At 43.6% G+C, this 21,540-nt stretch overlaps 1 protein-coding gene and 1 pseudogene across 1 annotated transcript in view; one reads left to right on the top strand and one right to left on the bottom strand.

The window, feature by feature from the left end:
* Positions 1-21,540, bottom strand: part of Cfap44 (cilia and flagella associated protein 44) — a gene marked incomplete at its 5' end in the record, with an annotated part of 71,888 nt that overhangs the window by 1,272 nt on the left and 49,076 nt on the right. The window contains 7 exons of the mRNA XM_051150556.1: positions 254-388; positions 1,215-1,375; positions 5,522-5,723; positions 6,564-6,680; positions 7,653-7,783; positions 10,048-10,158; positions 18,484-18,679. Coding sequence (XP_051006513.1) covers positions 254-388; positions 1,215-1,375; positions 5,522-5,723; positions 6,564-6,680; positions 7,653-7,783; positions 10,048-10,158; positions 18,484-18,679 — 1,053 coding nt within the window. The remainder of the gene's footprint in view (positions 1-253; positions 389-1,214; positions 1,376-5,521; positions 5,724-6,563; positions 6,681-7,652; positions 7,784-10,047; positions 10,159-18,483; positions 18,680-21,540) is intronic.
* On the top strand, positions 2,410-3,160 carry LOC127192707 (calcium-regulated heat stable protein 1-like; annotated as a pseudogene).

Below are 21,540 nucleotides of genomic sequence, written 5' to 3'. Positions count from 1 at the left end.
CTGATGGGGTCCAAACTCACGGACATTATCTATGTCTATTACCTTACCTCTCCAAGATTGAGCTGAAGTCTATAGATAAGTATTCATATGCGCTCGTGACACGCAAGAGACAGTTGATAAAAACCAGCCCCACTCAGGAAGCCCTAACCTGGCTAATAGCATCCAGGGACAGATGGCCTGGAAGTGGTCCAGGGTCGAAGTCTGTTTAGATGCCAGTGCGCTGCAGGGTGTTGGATCCTGCAAAGGAACGCACCTGCTGGTTCTGGAGCGTGTTCAGCCTGGAGTCCAGTTTCTTCTTCTCGAGGCACAGGTCATTCATCTGGTGCAGCTTTTTGGTGTGCTCTTTCGTCTTCATCATCAGTTCCCACCGCACTTGAGCAATCTTTTCCTACCAGGGAAGGAAGGTGGAACATGGACTAAGCGAATAGGAGAGGAAATAAAATGAGTATCCAGTTCACTCAAAACCATCACTGGGCACATAGCTCAAAAGTAGAGTGTTTTCCAACCATGCATTAGGCCTTGGGTTCAGTCCTTAAAACTGGAGGAGTGGGGGTGGGGAATGTAAATTTAAAGCCAATCACGCAAAGGAAAGACTGAAAGACTATGTGTACATCAAAATATAATCCGAAGCCAGTATGAAAATGTGAGCAGAAATGATTGTACTGGGTCTGGTTTTATTAGAGAAAACTATCAAACGTTTGCTGCCGCACCTAGTGACCTGCATTCCATCTGCAGGACCCACTTGGTGGAATGTGAGAACCAACTGCAGCAAGTTGTCCTCTGACCGCCACAGACGCACTATGGTGCTGCTGTGTGCACATATAAATAACTATATAAGAGTAATTGATCAATGGCGCTGGGGATTGGACTCAGGACTTTGCACAGGCTAAGCAAATATTGTCCTCACTGAGCTACAACCCCAAACCCTCCTAATTGGAATAGCAGGCCAAAACTACTAAGTGGAGCAACTGCGGTTCTCAGAGAACAGTCAGTGGTTCCATGCCCAAAACCATGAAAGTATATATATTTTAATGCATCATTTGTTAGTTCAAGAAAGACAAGTCTCTCTCATTAAACACAGTGACACAGGGTGCCCCGGGCGCTGCGCAGATAGTTCCCAAGAGCCAGTTAAGCATCACCAGGACTTTATAACTCCTTCAAATATAGCCAAAGATGAGGACGATGGCTACAGCATCCCCTTCCCTTCTCCTCACCTCCCACATCCTTATTTCCTTGGCGTTCGACAGCTCCTTTCGAAGTTTTTTGATCTTCAGTTCTTCAAGTGTTGTGTTAACAGAAAGGGTCTGGAGGGCTTCCAGATCGATCACGCGCCCAAACTTGCTGATCATTAGGTCACGGACTGTTTCTTCCATTCCTGAAAGACAGTCGCTGTCTCAGTCTCGGCAGTGGTCCTAACCGACAGTAAATGAACAAAGCCAGAACAAGAAGACGCCGAGGGACAGCCTTTCCAGGACCGTAAAGATTTTTTGTTAGCAAGAAAATTTTCCCCTGTGGATGTTTGCCTTCTGCTTTTCTTAGTTAAAGGACTGGCTCACAGGCAGCCTTTTTCATTTCCACAGTCCCATGTAAAAGGGGCTCATTTTCCCTAAGTGGCTTGTACGCTCTGACCTCTGTCCCTCCTCAACCACTGGTGGGCTCCACCTAGATTATCAAGTTATCTGATTTTTCTAATTGATGTCTACAGAAGCTAATATTAAGAACAGAGCAGGCCCTTTGTAGAACTTTCCATTCTTACACCAACCAAACATTACAGTAAGTTCTTGTGGTCCGTCTCAAGTAAGACACACCTAGTCTGCTCTGCTCCTCCTCTTTGCTACTCCCCTCTATTTCCCACGCCTCTCCTCATTTGTTCCACTGCAGATTTAATCTTGGAAAATAATAGTAAATGGAAGAGTCTTTTCCATAGGCTACATAAGGTACACTAGCTTTTCAGGGTTCCAAAATAGCACATTAGCTAGGAGAGAGAGAGAGAGAGAGAGGGAGAGGGAGACAGAGAGGGAGACAGAGACAGAGAGGGAGAGAGAGAGAGAGAGAGAGAGAGAGAGAGAGAGAGAGAGAGAGAGAGAGAGAGGGAGAGAACGAACATGTGTGTTCACATGTGTGTGCATGCTCATGTGTATGTGTGCATGTGAGTGCATGCGTGTGCATGTGTTTGTGTTTAAAGAAATGGAACACTAAACACACAATTGGCAATAGTGGTTTCCTCTGGGTAAGAGAAAACAAGAGAATGCACAGCTACAACACTGGCAACATTAAGCTGAGAGAAACATTCACTGGATTCATTCTGTTTTGATCCTCCATAACTTACACAAACCAAACATTATAAAAAAAAAAGTATGGAGTCTGAGCGCAGCAGCTGGAGGAGTCGAATGTGTCACCAGGTCAGCTATGTCATCTGAGCCTCCTCCGCCGCCACCGCCGCAGCCCCCCACGCATCAGACTTCTGTCGGGCTGTTGGACACTCCTCGGCCCCGGGACCGCTCTCCATCCCCGCTGCGGGGCAATGTGGTCCACAAGGACCTTCTCAGCGACTGTGCGAGCGTCACAGGGCCCTGTCTACAAAGGAGTCTGTAAATGCTTCTGTCGGTCTAAGGGCCACGGCTTCATCACCCCGCCTGACGATGGCCCTGACATCTTCCTGCACATCTCTGAGAAGGAAGCTCAGGGTTGGACCCTTTCTCCTGCCACTTGTCACTGAGGCTCTTCCTTCCTGTCTGAAAGCCTGCAGGAGTCCAGGTGTGGAAGGGGAGTATGTTCCAGTGGAAGGCGACGAGGTCACCTATAAGATGTGCTCTATCCCACCCAAGAATGAGAAACTGCAGGCTGTAGAGGTGGTCATCACCCACCTGGCACCAGGCACGAAGCATGAGACCTGGTCCGGGCACGTCATCAGCTCCTAGGGACCTGCAAAAAACCCCTTCTCCTGGGCTTGAGGGAGACTTTGGGGGGAGGAGGAGCAGGGCCACCCTGGATATAATGTTCTACCACACGAGATGGGGCCTCAAGGTGGGTGTGGCCCCTTTCAAACATTTCCTGGAGGAAGGAGTTGTGGGCAGCAGGGGTACTCTCAGCCACCAGTACAGCTAGCCTCTAGCCATTGCAACAAGCTCTGTCTGAAAAGCATTAAAAGCATTTGAAAAGGAAAAAAAAAAAAAAAAAGTATGTTAAGAGAGAATTATCTTCATAGCATGCATGTTGCACACCACCTTAATTCCAGGTGGATTGCAAACACAATGTAGCACCTATAATAGAAGAATATTTAAAAGCATAATTCAAAAAACCGTTGACACAAAATGCATGCATTTATCATGTATAACATGCCATTCTGACATGTGAATTGGATAAGGGTCAAACTGAGCCAAGTAAATTACTTCACAAGCTCATCCCCACCCTACCTTGTGTGCACATAGAACACTTAAAATCTATATATTCTGTTTTATGATGTACTTCTTTTTATTTTATGTGCATTGGTGTTTTCCTGCATACACGTCTGTGTGAGGGAGTTACAGGCAGCCGTGAGATGTCATGTGGTTGCTAGGAATCGAACCCAGGACCTCTGGAAGAGCAGCCAGTGCTCTTAACCTCTGAGCCATCTCTCCAGCCTCTAAAACCTATTATTCTCTTAGCAATGTTAAAGAACACAATCATTGTTGTTACCTAGTAACCATGTAGTATGCAAAAGAATATTTGTGAATCTATTTCTCTTTTCCTTAAAATTCTGTAGTAAGGAAACCAGCATCTCCCCCACTCATCCCACCTCACCCAACAGGCCTCTACTTACCATCAAACTCTGCTTTATGCTTCTAAGTTTTGTTTATATTTTTTGAGACAGGGCCTCATTATAGAACCCAGGCTGCCTTCAAATTTGTGACCCTCTTCACTTAAGTTTTCTGAAAGTTGAGATGGCAGGTGTGCGCCACCACTCCTGATGAGTTCAGCGTTTTTTTTAGTAGCCACATTATTAGTGAAATCATATGGTGTTTTATTTTTCAGGGCCTGGCTTATTTTGCTTAACACAGTGCCCTCCAGATTCATCTACTGTTGTAAAAGGACAGTATCTTGGTCTTTTTCAGGGCTGCTAATACTAGTGTTAATGCTAATACTAATGCTTAACTAATTTTGTTATGGTTGGTACCACATTTTCTTTGTCCACTCATCTGCTGGTGGAACTCTTGGGTTCACTCTGCATCTTGGCTGTTTCAAAAGTGCCGCACTGAACATGGCTGTGCAGACAGACAGACAGTTGATAAGCTGACTTGATTTCTCTTATGTAGAGAGATTGCTGCATCAAAACTTACCTTTTCATTTGTTAGTTTTTGTTTTGTTTTGTTTCAAAATAGAGTTTCACTATTTAGCCCAGGCTGTCCTGGAGCTCACAATGTAGAGCAGGCTGGCCTTGAACTCACAGAGATCTGCTGAGATTAAAGGTGTGTGCTACTACTTCCAGCCAAAACTTACCTTTAACAGAAGGATTTTTTAAAAGGATTTCTTTAAAAGACACATACAACATGCTCATCATAAATAGATAAATTTACCATATTAAGACTTTAGATACCTTTTCTCACTTTAATGTAAAATTAAAAAAAAAAAAAAAGTTGACCCAACGAGAATGGACAATGAACCAAAATCTTAAGAATTCCCCCAAATCAATAAAAAAGCAAATGAAAAAATGAGCAAAGAATATAATAGACATAATAGCAAGGAACATAAGAACTAACTCTCTGTAAAAAATGTTCAGTCTCACAAAAGAACTGTGGCTAAAAAGCACAGTGAAGTATATTTAGATATCTACCAGACTGTGAAAAAACATACTAGAATCTGAAAGACACAAATAAAGACCCAGGCAGCCCTTACAAACTACTTTGGGGAGGACAGCTGGGCTCAGTCACTCTGCGGAGCAGTTTTGACAAGATGTTGGGGAACTGAGAAATAGGCAAATGCTCTTAGAACCCACAGAACCGTTATGCATGTGTGCATAAGGAACCATGTACAAGAGGCCTAAATGCTCGCGAGATGACTGGAGAAGCAAATATGTTACGTGTATTCGTAAAACGGGACACGGCAGTAGCAGCTAAACAGAAAGAATTACCTGAAGCAATATGAATAATGAAACAGGGTGTACAGAGGTGCACCACAGACTCCTGAGTATCATCACAGAAGTATGCTGGGAAGCTGTCCACGCTGTGTGAAAATACATGAGCCTCTATACCGCGTGACCAGAGCTGGAGGAGCAGCACATAGTTCTAGAAAGAGGAGGGGCTTTGCACTGGCTCAAGCTTGGCAATGGGTACCGCAAAAGACTACCACACTATTCTGTATTTTCTCATATACAGAGAGAAACAGAAGTCTTTCCCCTTTAAAACAGGAAGTGAAAGGTGTTTTGCTTCCCCTCAATGGTGCTGGGTCTGTGGTTCCGGTTTTCCAAGATGGAATCCGCCTTGTTAGTTTTCTTTTTGCACCAGCTAAGTGTTCCTAGCAGTCTGCGGGCTAAACTACTCACTGTGGATGGTTTTGGCCATCTCTCTCTTCTCGTGGATGAGCAGCTTCCGCCTCTCCCTGCATTCTTTGTTCAGTTTCTGCTGCTTGGCGTTCTCCTCCTGCAGCTGGACGATTCGCTCCTGCAGTCGCCCCAGGGAGTGGTTGGAGAAGACCAAGGTCCCAGAAAGGTCATTCGGCACCTCCCCAAACACCACGTACTCTATCTACAAAAAAACAAAACAAAGCAAATAGTAATCAGAACCAAAACAGCCAAAGGCCAGCCTGAAGGCAAGGCAGTTAGGAGCCCTTCTTCCCTGCCTAACCTCTCTTTCTCAGCCCAGCAACAGGTGAGACCAGGTAAACAGAAAGTCGACATCAAAGAATAAGCCACATTGGGTCTCCTTGGGGACAGCAAACCTCTAGAGTAAGCCTCACCTGATATCTGCTTCTTAACAATGGGACAGACATTGCAAGGATGACATGACAAACTGTTGCATGTAGCTCAACCAGTTTGATCTAGATCCCACAAAAATGTCAATAAACTGATTTTTGGAGTGTTTCTTGCCCTCTTAAGAATGGCCTCTTCACACGAGTCTACAGCATGCCTTTCTCTTCTCGTGGACATGAATTACCACAGTTTAATATAAGTCGTAATTCAAGTAGACAGTGAAAATGAATGGAGATAGAAAAAAAAGAGTATTTCTGTCTTGTCCTGACTTCCCACATTAATGACATTAGATAAGGTTTCTGCTCATTGGTTCGCAGCTGATTAAAGATGGATGGAAAGTGGCCTGAGTACAAGATCCATCATCTCGACTTCCAGCCATGTCATTCTTACATCATTCCTCCAGACCTGAGTGACGGTGGGCCATACGGAAAAGCACGCGTGTTTTGGTGCTTTGCTTTAGCTAACAGTCTGCACAGGGCGGGAGGAGAGTTTTGGATGTCATTTCGTAGACAGAATCCTCCCACCAAGGGCCACGGTACAGGTACAGCACAGGTGACTCTCTCTCTGGGAAAGGTTAGGAACGCCCCAGTTTGTGCCCCAGTCTTGGTGGGGTCACCTGGTGGATCTTGAGAGGAATGACAACCAGCAGTTCGTTTAGTCGCTGCTGTTTCTCCCGCTGATATGCCTCCAGGGCCTCCTCTGCCGCGTTCAGGTTGGTTCCCACAACTTTTACCTGAACAAAGCCATGTGAGAGATAGGAACACAGTTTAGTCAAAGTACACATAGCCAAGATGATAAATGATGGCACAGCGGGAGGAAGCACACCGGGTACAGGATGTGACAGCATCAGGACCTGCACAAGACACCCCAAGACCAAGGTCTCGGTGCCAAGGAGACTTATGTGTCCCAGAGGGACAAAGGGCAGGGAATAAGACTCAAAGACAGGAGAGAGAGGATGAGGGAGAAGAGAAAGACACGGCATCCTAATCTGACAGGAAGAGAGGAATACACATTTCTGAGAGTCATCCCCACTCTCACCTGCCCACCCTCCCCCTCCACTCCTCCCACCCCCAGCAAAGCACACCCTGAAGGGGTCTAAGGCTCTGGCAGGCCTTGCCTTTCTCCCCCACTCCCTCTCCCTTGCTAAACACTGTTAGATAGCATTCCGAAAGCTAACCACCCAGGTCTATTCCCTTACTTGACCACTTCTTCCTTCTGAGGCTGACTACCAAGGTCCAACTATTAAAGTATTAAAGTTCAGCAATCAAAAGCTCCCTTTTGGCTACCTTAATTAACTTGTCCAATCAAAATTGAACACCTCATCCTGTCAAGGAGTTGCACCCTTTACCTTTAGAAACTGCCGTTTGCCTTTGTGCTATTTCGGTCTCCTCTCTATCCAGAGGCAGTAGTCCTTTGTCCCTCTAGGACAAACACCCCCCCACCCCCACCCCACCCCCGCTTTGTTCCTTTTCCTCTTCTCCCGCATCCTCTATCTTCTGTCATTGTCTCTTATTCCCTGTCCTCTGTGCCTCTGGGACAAATAAATCTCTTTTGTGCTGAGACACTGGTCTTGAGGGTCCTGAGATGATACTTTTCCTTTCAAAAGCTGTCGATAGCTTCTCTGAGACGTTCTAGCAATGTCAAGTCTATGAAACATGAGTATGGTTAGCATGTTAGAAGACAAAATGTGCGTAGACCTCCATACTTTTTTGGAAATTGTATCACATTCTTTCTTCAGGTTATCAACAATTTTCTTTTCTTCAACTAAGGCTTCTTCAATGTCCAGCCTTTTCTCTCGAAGTTGGAGGGCCAGTTCAAAGAGATTTGCATCACAATCTAAAAAGAGAGTTCAAATCAGAAGGCGGCCCCGTGTGGCAGGAAATGCAGTGGTACTATAAACATGGAGCTTAGAGATTTGGAATCAACATCAACTCCCCTCAGCTATTCGCAGACCCACACTAGACCCAGTGAGATCAATTATTTTCCTTCTTTTAAAAAACAAGATGTGTGTATGTGGGTGTGTGGAGGTCAGAGAATAACGTCAGCGTCATTGTCTGCTGGGGAACAGTTTCTTCTGAGATTGAAACTTTCTACCCTACAGGGAAACTCCTTACAGAACAAGGTAAAAACTCCAAATAGCTTCAGGAAGTCCCTGAAACCAACAAGATTCACTAAGTCTTTCTCTGCCAGAGTACGCAAGCTGAGCTGCAGAGAAGACTGCGGCAAATCAAGCTGCACCGATGACCAAGGCCAAATCCATTTGCCTGGAAGAAGCTCAAATAAGCTGAGCTGCCTTAAAGAGTTTTAGACCAGAGTCCCTTGGAAGGGACACTCTTCAATCTATTGAGATGCCTGCAGGCTGTGAAGTATTCTCTAAGTTCCCAGCTGTCTTTGAGTCCTTTCTGTTCCTATAAGTAGCCTTTTATCCATATCCCCATAAATTATTTCAATAATTTCAATAAACCCCATTAGTTTGCCTAATTGGACTTTGGTGGTGTTCACACTTTGGTCTGCCATGGGCTGCCTATCTGGGTGAGTAGACATGTGTATCACGTCTCTGCAGGAAAAGTTTTGTCACACAATAATGCGTTCCATCTTGTTTGAGACAGGGTCTCCTGTTGTTTGCCAGTAAATTCATTAGGCTAACTGGCCCGAGAGTATCTGGGGTTCTCGTGTTTCTGCTACCTTTCCAGCTTTATGTGGGTTCTCGGGATCCAAACTTGGGTCCTCACACTTCTTTGGTAAGCATTTTACTCAATGAGCCATCTCTGATGCCCCAATTGTCCTTATTTTATTGATGAAAACCTTCATTGGGGGAGGTGTTACGATATAGATACAATGGGCATCAAGTGCATGCTTTTGTTTGAGCTGTTACACCAAAGCCATGTTTATACACTGAAGAATAGATTAAAAATGTGAAATTAGAATATTGAACTGGAACTGTGTGTAGATGGCACATGCCTGTAATCCCAGCAATAAGGAGATGGAGGAGCGAGGGCTGGAAGTTCAGGACCAGGTTAAGCTACATAGTAAGACTCGGTCTCAGAAACCCAATGGCTGGAAATGTAGCTCAGCAGCAGAGTGCTAGCTTAGCATGAATAGGAGCTTAAGTTTGACCCCTCCCTCCAACCACAAAATACAATAGCCAAGTGGGATTTGGGAGCCCTGGTTGCAGCCCAGCTCGGCCATTAGACTGGGAGTGTGATGTTCATCCCCTCTAATCCCACTGTAATGTAACAAGGTGAATCAAGAGATTTTTAATCTACTCATAAATATTGTATATTTAAAAATAATATTCTCGTCTTTGGGCTGGAGAAATGTCTTGGTGGTTAAGCGCTCATACCGCCCTTGCAGAGGACCTGAGTTCAGTCCTTTGTAGCCCCGTCAGGTAGCTCACAACCGCCTGTAATCCCAGAGCCTGGGGAATCCTACGCCTTTGGCCTCCATAAGCACCTTCATACACATAATTAAAATTTTTTTTAATTACAAGGTTTTTGTCCTCAAAATTAAAGCAAGACTTAAGCTTTATTTGAAATGGAATCTCCAAGTTTTGAGTAAAACTGTGTTTAAAATTTCTGGAAAATCAACTTACAAACAAAATGGAATAGATTTTTTTTCCCCACTGAACTATTGATTTAGAAAGATTGTAAGCATACAGATCCAATGGTTCTGGGACAGTTTCACTAGTTTAAAAAAAAGAAAAAGAAATTGCTAACAAGTTCTAGAAAGCCGGTATGGCGTGTCATTACAGATTTGAGATTCAAAAATTGAGTGAGTTTGTCAAAAAGAAAATATTGTGGTGTGTGTGTGACGTACAATTTGCCATTTACCCACAAAATTAATTTTCTACACAACTCATATCTCTGAATTAGTAGTTGTTTTCATAGATTAATATTTATTAATAAAAACCTGTCTAAATTAGGACTGGATAATAATTCTCCCAGAGAGCTATCCCAAAGTGCTTGTAAACTTTACTTCATACATTTTTTAAAACTATTCCCTTCTTAAGTGTTATTATGGGATATATAGAAAAAGACCGTCTCTGCGTTGATAGCCCACATTCCCACTAGGCAGAGAGCACGAGGCTTTGCCCAACTTACTCGTTGGGCAGATGGAGTCATCAAAGACGTCATCTTCAGAGCCGGAAGCGTCCTCATCACTCTCCAGGCTGGACTCCTCTTCACTGGATTCCTCACTCTCCTCATCTTCTTCTAAGGAGAGAAGATGATCTTATTAGTAGAGCTGGTCCTGCAGCACCAAACACAGGGTTTCCCAGCAGTCAACTACCAGGGAAAAGACACAGCGAGAAGAGTATAAAACCATTAAAGACACAGACCACGCATTCTGACCTCAACTTGTGGAATCCAGTCAGAGCAAGAATGCTGCTATGGTAGCTTGGTGAACCCACACCCTTGCCAGCTGACAAATTCCCCAAATATCCCCTTCCCCTAATAGTGCATCACTGCTCTGCCTTTGATGAAAATTCTGTTAGATTTTAGCAAAGAATTACCCGGCTCGGTAGTAATTTCCTGTCCACTGGCCGGTCCCTTGCGCCTCTGGTACAGGTTACCAGTTATTCCTGCATCCAGAGTTGAACTCTACCCTCTTCCCACCTCAAAAACCTCATTTTAGTAGCCACCTGGATTGTCTGTGTGATTGTCCTTTAGCAAGGGTCATGAATAACTTTCCATTATTGTGTTGTATATAGCATTTAATAAAAGATACAAATGTCTGAATAGTAAAATATAGCATCTCCAAGATAAGTGATTATAGACCCCTTTATCATGTCTCATTTTTCTCTTAAAATAGTTGGAACCATCTATGAGCCACACATCACAACTTTGCAACTCTTGTCCTATGGGACTTCGAATTAGACGTAAGAGACAGACTTTATACTTTTAAGACTCATTCATTCATTTATTCATTTTTAGCTGGAGCCTTCCATATGCTGGGTGAACACTCTACTACAAGCTTAACTCCTACCCCTCTTTTAATTTTAATTTAAATTTTATTTGAGACAGGGAATGACTAAATTGTACAGGCTGGCCTTGAACTCGTAGGCCAAGCAGACCAAACTTGTACTCGTTTTAACCACCTGGGTAGCCAGGGTTACAAGCCCACACCTCTGTGCCAGGATTTTTTGTACATTTCTAAAATCTAAATATCTCTCTGAAAATTACCTTGTGCCACAATATAAGACAGGTCAGAAACATTTTAAATCTAAGTATCTTTACATGGACTTCTGCCTTCTGAAAAGGAACCAGATCCACTTTTCCCTATTTCTTCCAATAAATATGGGTAAGCGCTATGTATTAAACATATGTAAAATTCTAAGGGGGGGGGGGAGCAAACTAACAACACACCTCAGAACCTGAAAAGCAATACTGTGGAAGGTTCCCTGGGTCTTTTTGCTTATGCATGTCAGACTTGGAGAGTAATGTGTTGGCAACCTTTACACTCCAACAGATGCAAGAGATATAGACAAGTCCAGAAAACACTTATTCTCATTTGCCGGAAGATTGAAAAAGGGTAGCCTTACAAGCCAAAATTTTTAGATAATACTATTCCAACTAAGGAAAGGAAAACCTTGGTCCCATTTCAAACCACACCATCAAAGGCCAAATGAGGCCAAATGTGTGCTCTTGTGTGGCTGCAATGAAGCCTCTCAATGTTCCAACTAGGATGCTATCACGGGTAGGCAGAGTAGGGGATTGGGACATTCATCACTGCTGGCTAATAAACTCTCTCACTGCCACCAACACCAATACAGCTATAGAGAACACATGGTTAGGCCAGGTGTGGAGGCACTTGCCTTTAATCCAGCATTTAGGAGGCAGAGGCAGATGGAATTCAAGTTTGAGGCCAGCCTGGTCTACATAGTTGTTAGCTTCAGGACATCCAGGACTACACAGAGAAAAATCTGTCTCAACAAACAAAAAGATCACATGGGTAGGCTGCACCTCTCCCATCTTGCAGTACCAAAAAGATGCCTGGAAGAAAGTCAGGGTATCACTACTGGCCATGGGTACCAAGTCTGTCTCCACCATGGTGTCAATGGAGACTGCACGTGGAGCTAGAACTCACTCCCACACACAGCAGTAACAAGGACGACCCACTTTTCTTTGGCAACAATGAAGACTGAATGGTGGTATTTCCCCTTTAAGAATAGGGACAGCAGAAGATGCCAGGGGACAGCCTATCTTATGGCAGGCTCAGTAGGGAAGTCTGAAGATCTACCTCCCATAAAACATCACCACAATAGCAGTGGGGAGGAAAACATGATGATCACTAACACCACACCTACTCAGGTCTCTACATCAGTGGTGGCTGCACTTTGTCAGATTGCAGAGGACTAGCAAGAGAGTCTCCTGGAGAGCGTATTAGTTTCTTTTCTGTTGCTGTGATAAAAATTCCTCGGCAAAAGTAATTTAAAAGAGAAAGGCCTCATTTGGCTCATGGTTCTGGATTGCAGTCTATCACGGCAGGGAACAAAAGGAGCAATAGCTTGAGAGAATCAGACATGCTTCTAAACCCACAGTGAAGGGCAGAAAGCAGTGAACTGCTGCATGCATCCTTGTGCTCAGCTCACTTTCCCCTACTGTTATATAGTTCAGAATCCCTTTTTTAGGAAATGGTGCTACCCATAACGGGCAGGTCTTCCCGTCTCAATGAACACAATCAAGACATGTTCCCATATACCAACCTAATCTAGATGTCCCAGATGACCCTAGATTGAATCAAGTTGACAATTAAAACTAACCATTGCCAAGAAGAAGCCTCTGCCTCTCCCTGTGAAGTACCTAGATATCCTCCAGTCTCCCATCAGAGGACAAGAATTGTAGGCTCTTCACCATGACCAGGGCAAACAGCATCAGCATCTCTGTCAGTGACAGAGTTGCAATGGTTAGGTATCTTCATTTTCAACTTGAGTGGATTTGAACTCACCTAAGATATATACCTATGGGAAAGTCTGAGTATGTCACTATTTACTATTGGCAAGATTCGGAATCAGCCTGTCAGCCGATGAACAGGTAAAAGGAAGAGGGTATTTATATATGATGGAGTATTATTACTCAGCCAAAAAGAATGGAATCTTGTCATTTGTAAGATAGATAGATAGATAGAAAGACAAATGATAGACAGATGATAGATAGATGATACATAGATAGGTGATATAGATAGATGATAGATAGGCAGATGATAGATAGATAGGTGATAAATAGATAGATAGATAGACAGACAGACAGACAGAAGTAAGAGGACATATTGCACAAAATAAGCCAGACACAGGAAAACAAGTGTTACATATTTTCTGTCATATATGAGACTCATAAATGGAGAGAAAATAGGTCCTGCAAGTAGGACTATTGAGAACTGGGAAAGGACCCAGGAAGAGAAAGAAGAAGGTAGATGAAGGGTAGGAGGACCAATGCACGATATTACGTGTTTATGGAAATAGTATAGTGAATTGCATCAGTTTGTACAATGAGCGTGTGTTAATAATTTATTAAATGTAATCAGTTACATTGCCATACCCTGCAGTTACTAAATGATAATGAGGAAACATAGTAAGCAACTTTACAGTCAGGAACTTTGCTAGAAAAATAGACTGATTCCTTAAGAAAACTGAATTCACTACCAATGCTCATCTAATATAAAGCAGATGGTTGAGCATCATTGGAACTATTAAGAAATTTTACTTCTTAATTTAACCTCCCACCACCAAGTCTTTGGTTCCAAAAAGCTTTGCAGGCAAATTTCACTAGATGTTGAAAGAAGAATTAGTATCTTCTAAAAACTCAAAGATGAAAAAAGACTTCCTAATTCACAGCCTGGATGAGAACAGATGATATAAATAGGCCGGGTAGTTTAGGGTTAGAGCCCTGAATTCCAGTCCTTGGCCAGAAGCTGGTAAGATCTGTGACTCTGTCCCAGCCATTGGCCAGTGACCTCAGAAAACATTCTGAATCCTAGTCTAGTTTCAAGTTATCTCTCTTCCCCTAAATGAGATGCCCTGCTGAGAGGCCATATCTGAAAGTATGCCTGGCATTCCAGTCCAGACACTGATCTGTTTTGGTGAACACAGTGGAATCAGATCTCTGGGTTTCCTTGGTGGAAAGGGTTATATCTCCTCTCTTTGTCAGTTAAGGCATTAACGATAGCCTCAGAGACACCAGTATGTGCCGATGTCTCTTTAAGGAGCAAAAATACAGCACTTCATCTCAGATTAGTTTGACCAAGAGCGAGTCCAGATTGGAGTTCTCTGCTTCTTTCCCTGGGTCTTCTTTCTTTCGGTAGTCTGTGTTTTCTGAGTTGTCCATAGTGGTGAGAGAGAGAGAGAGAGAGAGAGAGAGAGAGAGAGAGAGAGAGAGAGAGAGAGAGAGAGAGAGAGAGAGAGATCTGTGCCATACTAGTTCTGTCTTTAATGAAGGGCTTTACTCTGTATTTATTGAACAGCACAGAAATGGTGTGGGAAAGGGATTAGAGACTCTACAGAAATATTTAACAGTGTTTTCACAAGGGATTGAAACCCCAACTAACTCAGAAAGTCAAACATCACTGCAAACAGGACATTATCAAGCTGTGTCTATGTGCTGCTTCTGGCCTGTTGGCTGAGTTCTGCAAATGATTGCTGTTACATGCGCGTGCACACACACACACACACACACACACACACACACACACACACACACACACACACACACTACTCTGTGGCAGATGCGTGGGAAAGTCCATAAAATTAGATCAAAGCTGTGCATTAGTTGGGTTATAGTTTTGGGTTGGGTTGTAGCTGGTTTCATGAGAGATGTAAAGTTGGTTAAATTGTTCCCTTAAAGGCGAGTTAAACAGGCTGAGCACACAGTAGGACAGCAGGATGAGGGGATAGCCTTAAGTGATCCCAAGAGTTAGTATGAGCTCTGCTGTAAGGTCTGTCAGACATTCAGTCTTTGGGAGGTAAAGAGATATTCTCCTAAGAATGTATTCCTTCACTCCCCAATTTCCATCTGTCTCCTAGATGATTTTAGGGTCTCCACTCGAGAGGGGAAAGTTAACAGTAATCTTGGAGGCCACTGCGGATAGACATATGGATTCTGTTGAGGTCCATTAACAAAGAGCCATTTCCCCCGAGCCAAACAATGGAGTGCCTCTAGCCATGGGCAGAGAGATGACATTCTGATCTGCTCCCACGGTTAGAGCGTTATACACAATGAGGGTCTGCCAATCACCTAGCCAAGAATCCGTTCACCCAGGAAATCTGACTCACCTATGGCCATGCTAAGGAGATAGAAGAAATAAACATCCCCTTAATGAGGTTGGACCTTCCCCCCAGCCTTGCCCCTAGGCTCTGGTTTGCAGGGCTCCCAGGACTTGGCACTGTGGCGTGCCTGCTTTAACTTCTCCGTTTCTTCTTTCCTTTCAGGCACTGGCCAAAGCCTGACCACAATTTCCCAGACACTCCAGACTTTCTCACTCCTTTTTCTTCCTGTGCTGTTGTCTGCCATGTGGCTGCTCTCAGACCTCCAGTCCTGAACTTGCCTGCTTCCTTAAGGGCTGACAGACTTCTTCTTTTTCATCCCCAGCCTTCTGAAAACTGCGGAGATTAATAGCTTGCATGCCCCACTGCATTGTTTTACTCCAACTCTTGACAAACTTGTCTGCGAGTTCCCTTCCAAATCTGTTTCTAAACTCTTTTATTAATGAGACTAAGAGGCCAGGACAGAACTCTGATGTCCCCAGTCACAGTATGGAACTAGTATTACTCTCATATTTAAGTTAGACAAAGAGGAAGTAGAGAGAAAAAGGTAAAGAGAAGGGAGTAGAGTAAGAGAGGGAAGAAGAAGAGGGAGGAAGGAAGGGGGAAAGAGGGTAGGAGAGAAGGAAGAGAGGGGTAGGGGGAGGGAAGGAAAAGAGGGTGGGAGGGATGGACTACTGACCAGCGGCTCACATGAATAATATATTAGCACATTTCCCATTGTTAGAACAAAACACCCGAGGCTGCGTTATGTGTAAGGAAAAGTGTTATTTTGCTTGTGGATCTAGAAGCGAGAAGTCCAAAATCAGCAACATCTTGTGTTGGACTCCTGATGAAGGGTTCCAGTGAATGGTGTCATGGTGGGAGCACCTGGGAGAGTGAGGCAAGAGAGACCCTGGGAAGAGGGTAATGCCGCTATGCTATAACAACCTATTTAATCCTCCTATGAATGAACTGGGGTGAGAACTGTTAATCCTTCCAAAGATGGCACACCCACCCACCCCCCTCCAGTGAAGTTTGTGTGAAAAATACTACACGGCCTGAGGCTATGCCCTCTATCCGAGGGAGAGCCTCCTGGACTGGGGCTGACGTTTCTGCCAGGAGAAACTGACTGCAGTTCTTCTTTTCTCTCATTGTGATTCTGTTCCTATTCTTCTCACTTAACTCTACTTCACTCCCAGATCAGGACTTTTCAGGTGTGACCACGTTGCTGGAGACGACCCTAACTTGGGACTGCAGCTAGGGACTGTTAAGGGCCAGAGTAGTTCTACTTCACTTCCACTTATTAAAAGAAACATGACTGAAAATTAATCATTAGTTAATAATTTGTATTATGGCTTACAAAGAAATAAAGTGTTTCAAAAGAAAACTCCAGATAGTGGTGCTCAGATATTATAAAAGAGAACTAAAAAAGAAAAGAAAACAAAACAAAACACAAAAAACTGTCTTGGCACACAGGTGTTAGGCATAAGTTCCATTTATGGGAGAACGTTGACCCTGCACAAAGGGAGCACATGCATATTGATACTAAGCCAGTAACTTAGAAGTGACGACGTCTTTGCTGTGTGTTCTGTACCCTGTATTGTTTCATTTAAAGTTGTAATTTAAAATATGACAACCCAATGACTTTGCACTCTGGACCTGTACTGTGTATGCTTGATTGCTCACTGCGACCGCGACCGCTCACACTATCTTGTATTAAGTTCTAAGAAGCATCAAATACATGAGCCATTGAGGGCTACAAGCCATAACAAACTCTAACTGAGGCAGGAAAAAGGCTTCTTTTAAAAACTTAGCAAATAAAATTCAGCAGTATACAAAATAATTTTATACTCTACCAATGATGGTTTCTTTCAAGGGAGAAGTCTTGTTCAACAGTCAACAATCAGTCCACGAACTCTGCCATGTTAGTTGGCAGGGGGGAGGGGGTCCACATAATCACCAATCATTACAGAAAAACATCTGACAGAATTCAGGATGCACTCATGGTGAGAACTCACAAAACGGAGGAAGCCCCTCAACCTACTCCTGAAGGTAACAAGATGCTTAATGGTAAAAGGCTGGACGCTTTCCCTGAAAGGTTAAAAATTAAAGCAAGGGTCCAGCCCCCGACTCCATTTCAGTGTATGTAATACTGGATGTTTGAGCCACACAAGTGGGGGAAAAATAAAGGACATATGAATATAGAGCAGAAGTAAAATGGATCATGTTTGCAGATGAAATTATTTCTACTCAGAAATTCCCAAAGGATCTACCCAAACCTTCTAGAACTAATAAATCCACGGAACAGGAGGAAAATGGGTACGTAAGACAAAACACACTTCTGTATGCTAGCGAGAAGACACCGGGAACATCTCTCCAAACAGGGAACTATATTGGTGTAAAGCTAGCAAACAGCAGTTGTGTGTTGAAACATAACACACTGATTAATAGGCAAGCACACCGTGTCTGTTCAGAGACACGCAGAGATAAACCGATAAACAGGTCTAACAACACCGATAAAAATTTCAACAAGATTCTTTTGTAGATATGAGCACCATTATTCTAAAATATGGAACTATTAAGGACCTAGAACAGCTAGAGTCATTTTGGAAAAGAAGACTAGCATGGGTGGAGTAGCTAACTGGTCTACCTGATTTCAATACTTACTATGCAGCTACAATAACCAAGGGTGTAGGTCACCTAACAAAATAGAAGACCAGGGAGAGATCCACACCCATCAACACAGACAACCGTGACATGCAATTCAAAAGGTCAAAAACAAATGCTGCAGGTGCAGATGTCACAGATGGAACATAGGTAACTATCAAAACTCAATGCCAAGGCAGCAAGACAACCTTACCAAGCTTACTCAAGCACGTTCAAAAGGTGAGGAGAGGCATTTCACTGAAGATAGTCAACTATTCCGTATTAACTTATACCACACACACACACATACACACACGCACACACACACACACGCATACACATGCATGCATACACATGCACACACATGCATGCACATACACACATGTATGCACATGCACACATGCACATGCACACACACGTGCATGCACATATACACACAAACTTGCACACGCATGCACGCACGCAGAAATGCACTCACACTCCAGGTATTCAAACACATCCTAACAGCTCTTAGCCCTGCTCCTTAATCCCTACAGTATTCCTACTCTGCCTGTGCCATAGTGGGCGGAATCAGTACCAGACAGAAAACTCAGTTACGTCTCTTTTTAGTTTCAGTGAGAAGAAATGGACTAGCACGAGAGAGAGGAACACAAACCAGCATCTCCTTCAACTTCCTTTTTCTTTGCCCGTTTAATCTTCTTCTTCAGGACCTTCATGAGGAAATTGGCAAATTTATTATTTTCTCCGAGGGCGGCCTGGAAGCCAGCATACAGCGCCTTTTCCTGCTCCTGGAGTTTGGCGATTTCATTCTTTTTCTCTTCCATCTCTTTAAGAGTCTCGTTTATTTTCCACTAAAGGGAGGGAGGGAAGAACAGATGATACACAATGCTCCTAAGAAGCTGGCTTCAGAGGGCATCATTTCCAGTGCAAAACTTGAGGTTATAGACTTTTTTTCCAAGACAGGGTTTCTCTGTGTAGCCTTGGCTGTCCTAGACTTGCTTTATAGACCAGGCTGACCTCGAACTCACAGAGACCCACCCGCCTCTGCCTCACTGAGTCTTGAGATTACAGGTGTGCACCACCATGCCAGGCAAGACTATAGACATTTTAAAGCTTCTTAATAAAAATTTAAATTTCTGACGTTTATAGAACTATGTATTTGATTAAATTTACATTCTTTAAAAATATCATTCAAGTTCAGTATCTTTGGAATGTTCACTTTTCTTAAAAAAAAAAACAGTACAAATTAAAATTGTGCTTTGGTGTTGTTGTTGTTGTTTGATTGTTTGTTTGTTTACGTCAGAGTTTCTCTGTGTAGCTCTGGAAACAAATCTGGCCTCAAACTCACAGAGGCCTGCTTGCCTCTTCCTCTTGAGTGCTGGAATTAAAGGCATATACTACCCCCTGCACCCCGCCACCCCATCCCCCAGGCAACTTGGAATTTTTACTGACACCCAGATAAGACAGTACTCACAGAGAAACACAAACACAGAGGTCTGCAATGGTGCAGTGTATTTTCGAGCTCTCTCGTCTCATCCTCCACTCCTAGTCCCTACTATCCCCCTGTCCATTTTACTGTTCTGTTTCTATGTTGCTCAGTTAGGATTTAGGATTGCTGTGTATGTTCTTCTAGTCAGTCTGTTATGAGGCATTCTTGGCTCTATTTTTCACCTATACCTCATACACTTCCCCTACTAGCCCTATGTTCTTTCCTCTTTCTGTCATTCTTATCCCCCTCCCTTTGCAGTTACAATCTTCCATAGATTTAACTGTCTGTGAAGCCTGCAGCCTAACAGTGTCCCAGCTCTCCCCTCCCAGCTATTTTACACAGCTTGATTTTTTTCTTTTCAAAGCAGATAATACATATCCCTATGTTCACCCCGCCCCCGAAAGCTATCTACAAATTCAACGTGATCCTAAACAAAAGTATAATGACATTATTCACAGAAGTAGAAATCTTAAAATTCATAGAAAATATTAAGTAGCCTGACAGCCATAGCAAGTCTAAACAAAAATATTTCTCCTGGAGGAATCACCACACCACATTTCAAGTTATACTATAGAAACATAGTAACAACAACAACAACAATCCCTGAAACAGCAGCATATCATGCTTCTGGCACAAAATAAGGTATATAGATCGATGGAACAGAATGGAAGATCCAGATATAATGCCACACAATTACAGATACTTTTTTTTTTTTGGACAAAGATGCCAAAATTACACCTTGGAGAAAAGATAGCATCATCAACAAATGTCTCTGGGTAAAATATATATAGAAAAATGAAACTAAATCTTCATCTTTCACCTTGCACACAAATCCATGCCAGATGTGGGCTACTTCCCCATGAGTTACCGCACAGGGAGGCCCCAGAGATCACCAAAACAAAACAGGCTTCTGCCATGGCTCTTGGCTGACCCTGTAACTACATGGTAGAATCCTATTGCTGAAGACACAGCAAACATGGAGAAGTCGAAGTGGAACTGACCTCAGAACTTCCACCCTGTTGGCTGGCCTTTCAAATGCTAACAGTGTTCTGCCAGCCAAATAGCTTTACTCAACAGTAACCTGTGTGTGCTATAATATCCAGCTCCCGGGCAGGATGTGCCACCTGTGCAGTAGTGGCATGCCTGTCACGGGTGTCCAACCTCCCGGGCAGGATGTGCCACCTGTGCAGTAGTGGCATGCCTGTCACAGGTGTCCAACCTCCCGAGCAGGATGTGCCACCTGTGCAGTAGTGGCATGCCTGTCACAGGTGTCCAACCTCCCGGGCAGGATGTGCCACCTGTGCAGTAGTGGCATGCCTGTCACGGGTGTCCTACTTGCTCTATGGTTGGATTTGAGGTCTTCTCCACGGGAAGGGATTCGTCCCTGGTATTGTGAGCCTGGTCAAAAGACGGGGAGATCATAGAACCCAAGGGAAACCTATTACTATTGTCTCACCGAATGGGCATATTATCAAACTGACTTCTAAATATCTGTATTTATATTCGTAGATTAGTGCTGTTCTCAGCTTTGGTCAGAGAGAAGCGTGTTTTTGTAGTGGGAAGCAGTTAATACAGAGAGTCAGAACTGGTCAAAATACTAAGAATGAATTACTGATGAGTGCCAAAATGAGACATCACTATCACCCCTGCCCCAAGGTTCAGGGAACAATGCAGATGAAAAGTAAAAGTGACATAAGAAGCAGAGGGTCAGAGGAGTGCTGTAAAGGCTGCCTGCTGGGCATGGCATAGCCATTATGCTCATGAACTCACAGCAGCTATGAATACTTGCATAAGATCCGGACAAAATCAAGGCAGTTAACATTTAGCATGGATGAGGAAGTGTCCGTGATGCCCCAATTCTAGAAAAGGAGTTTTTGAAACGGATGGATGATTGGAAGAGGAAGTCATTTTTTTGGAGTGTGGCAACTGGTAAATTACATCTGGGCAGAACTAATTTGACTTACTGGGTTACATTTAGAAGAAGGAGGGGATAGTGGTGGTTGAAGGAGGAAGAAGGAAGGAGGAAGAGGAGAAATTACACTAGTTGGGGCTGGAAGCAGGGAGCTGGAGGGTGGAAATGGTCAAGATACATTGTATGCATGTGTGAAATTGTCCATGAATAAACAGACATGTTCTTACAAAAAACACACCAAGTTATATCATTTTCACACACAAAAAAATGGTTGCAACTGGAGATAATTGTACTAAGCAAATTAAGCTAGC

Source organism: Acomys russatus, chromosome 8 (genome assembly GCF_903995435.1).
Source record: "Acomys russatus chromosome 8, mAcoRus1.1, whole genome shotgun sequence".
NCBI lineage: Eukaryota > Metazoa > Chordata > Mammalia > Rodentia > Muridae > Acomys > Acomys russatus.
Note: the sequence above shows the minus strand (reverse complement) of the source record. Positions and strands in the feature narration are given on the sequence as shown.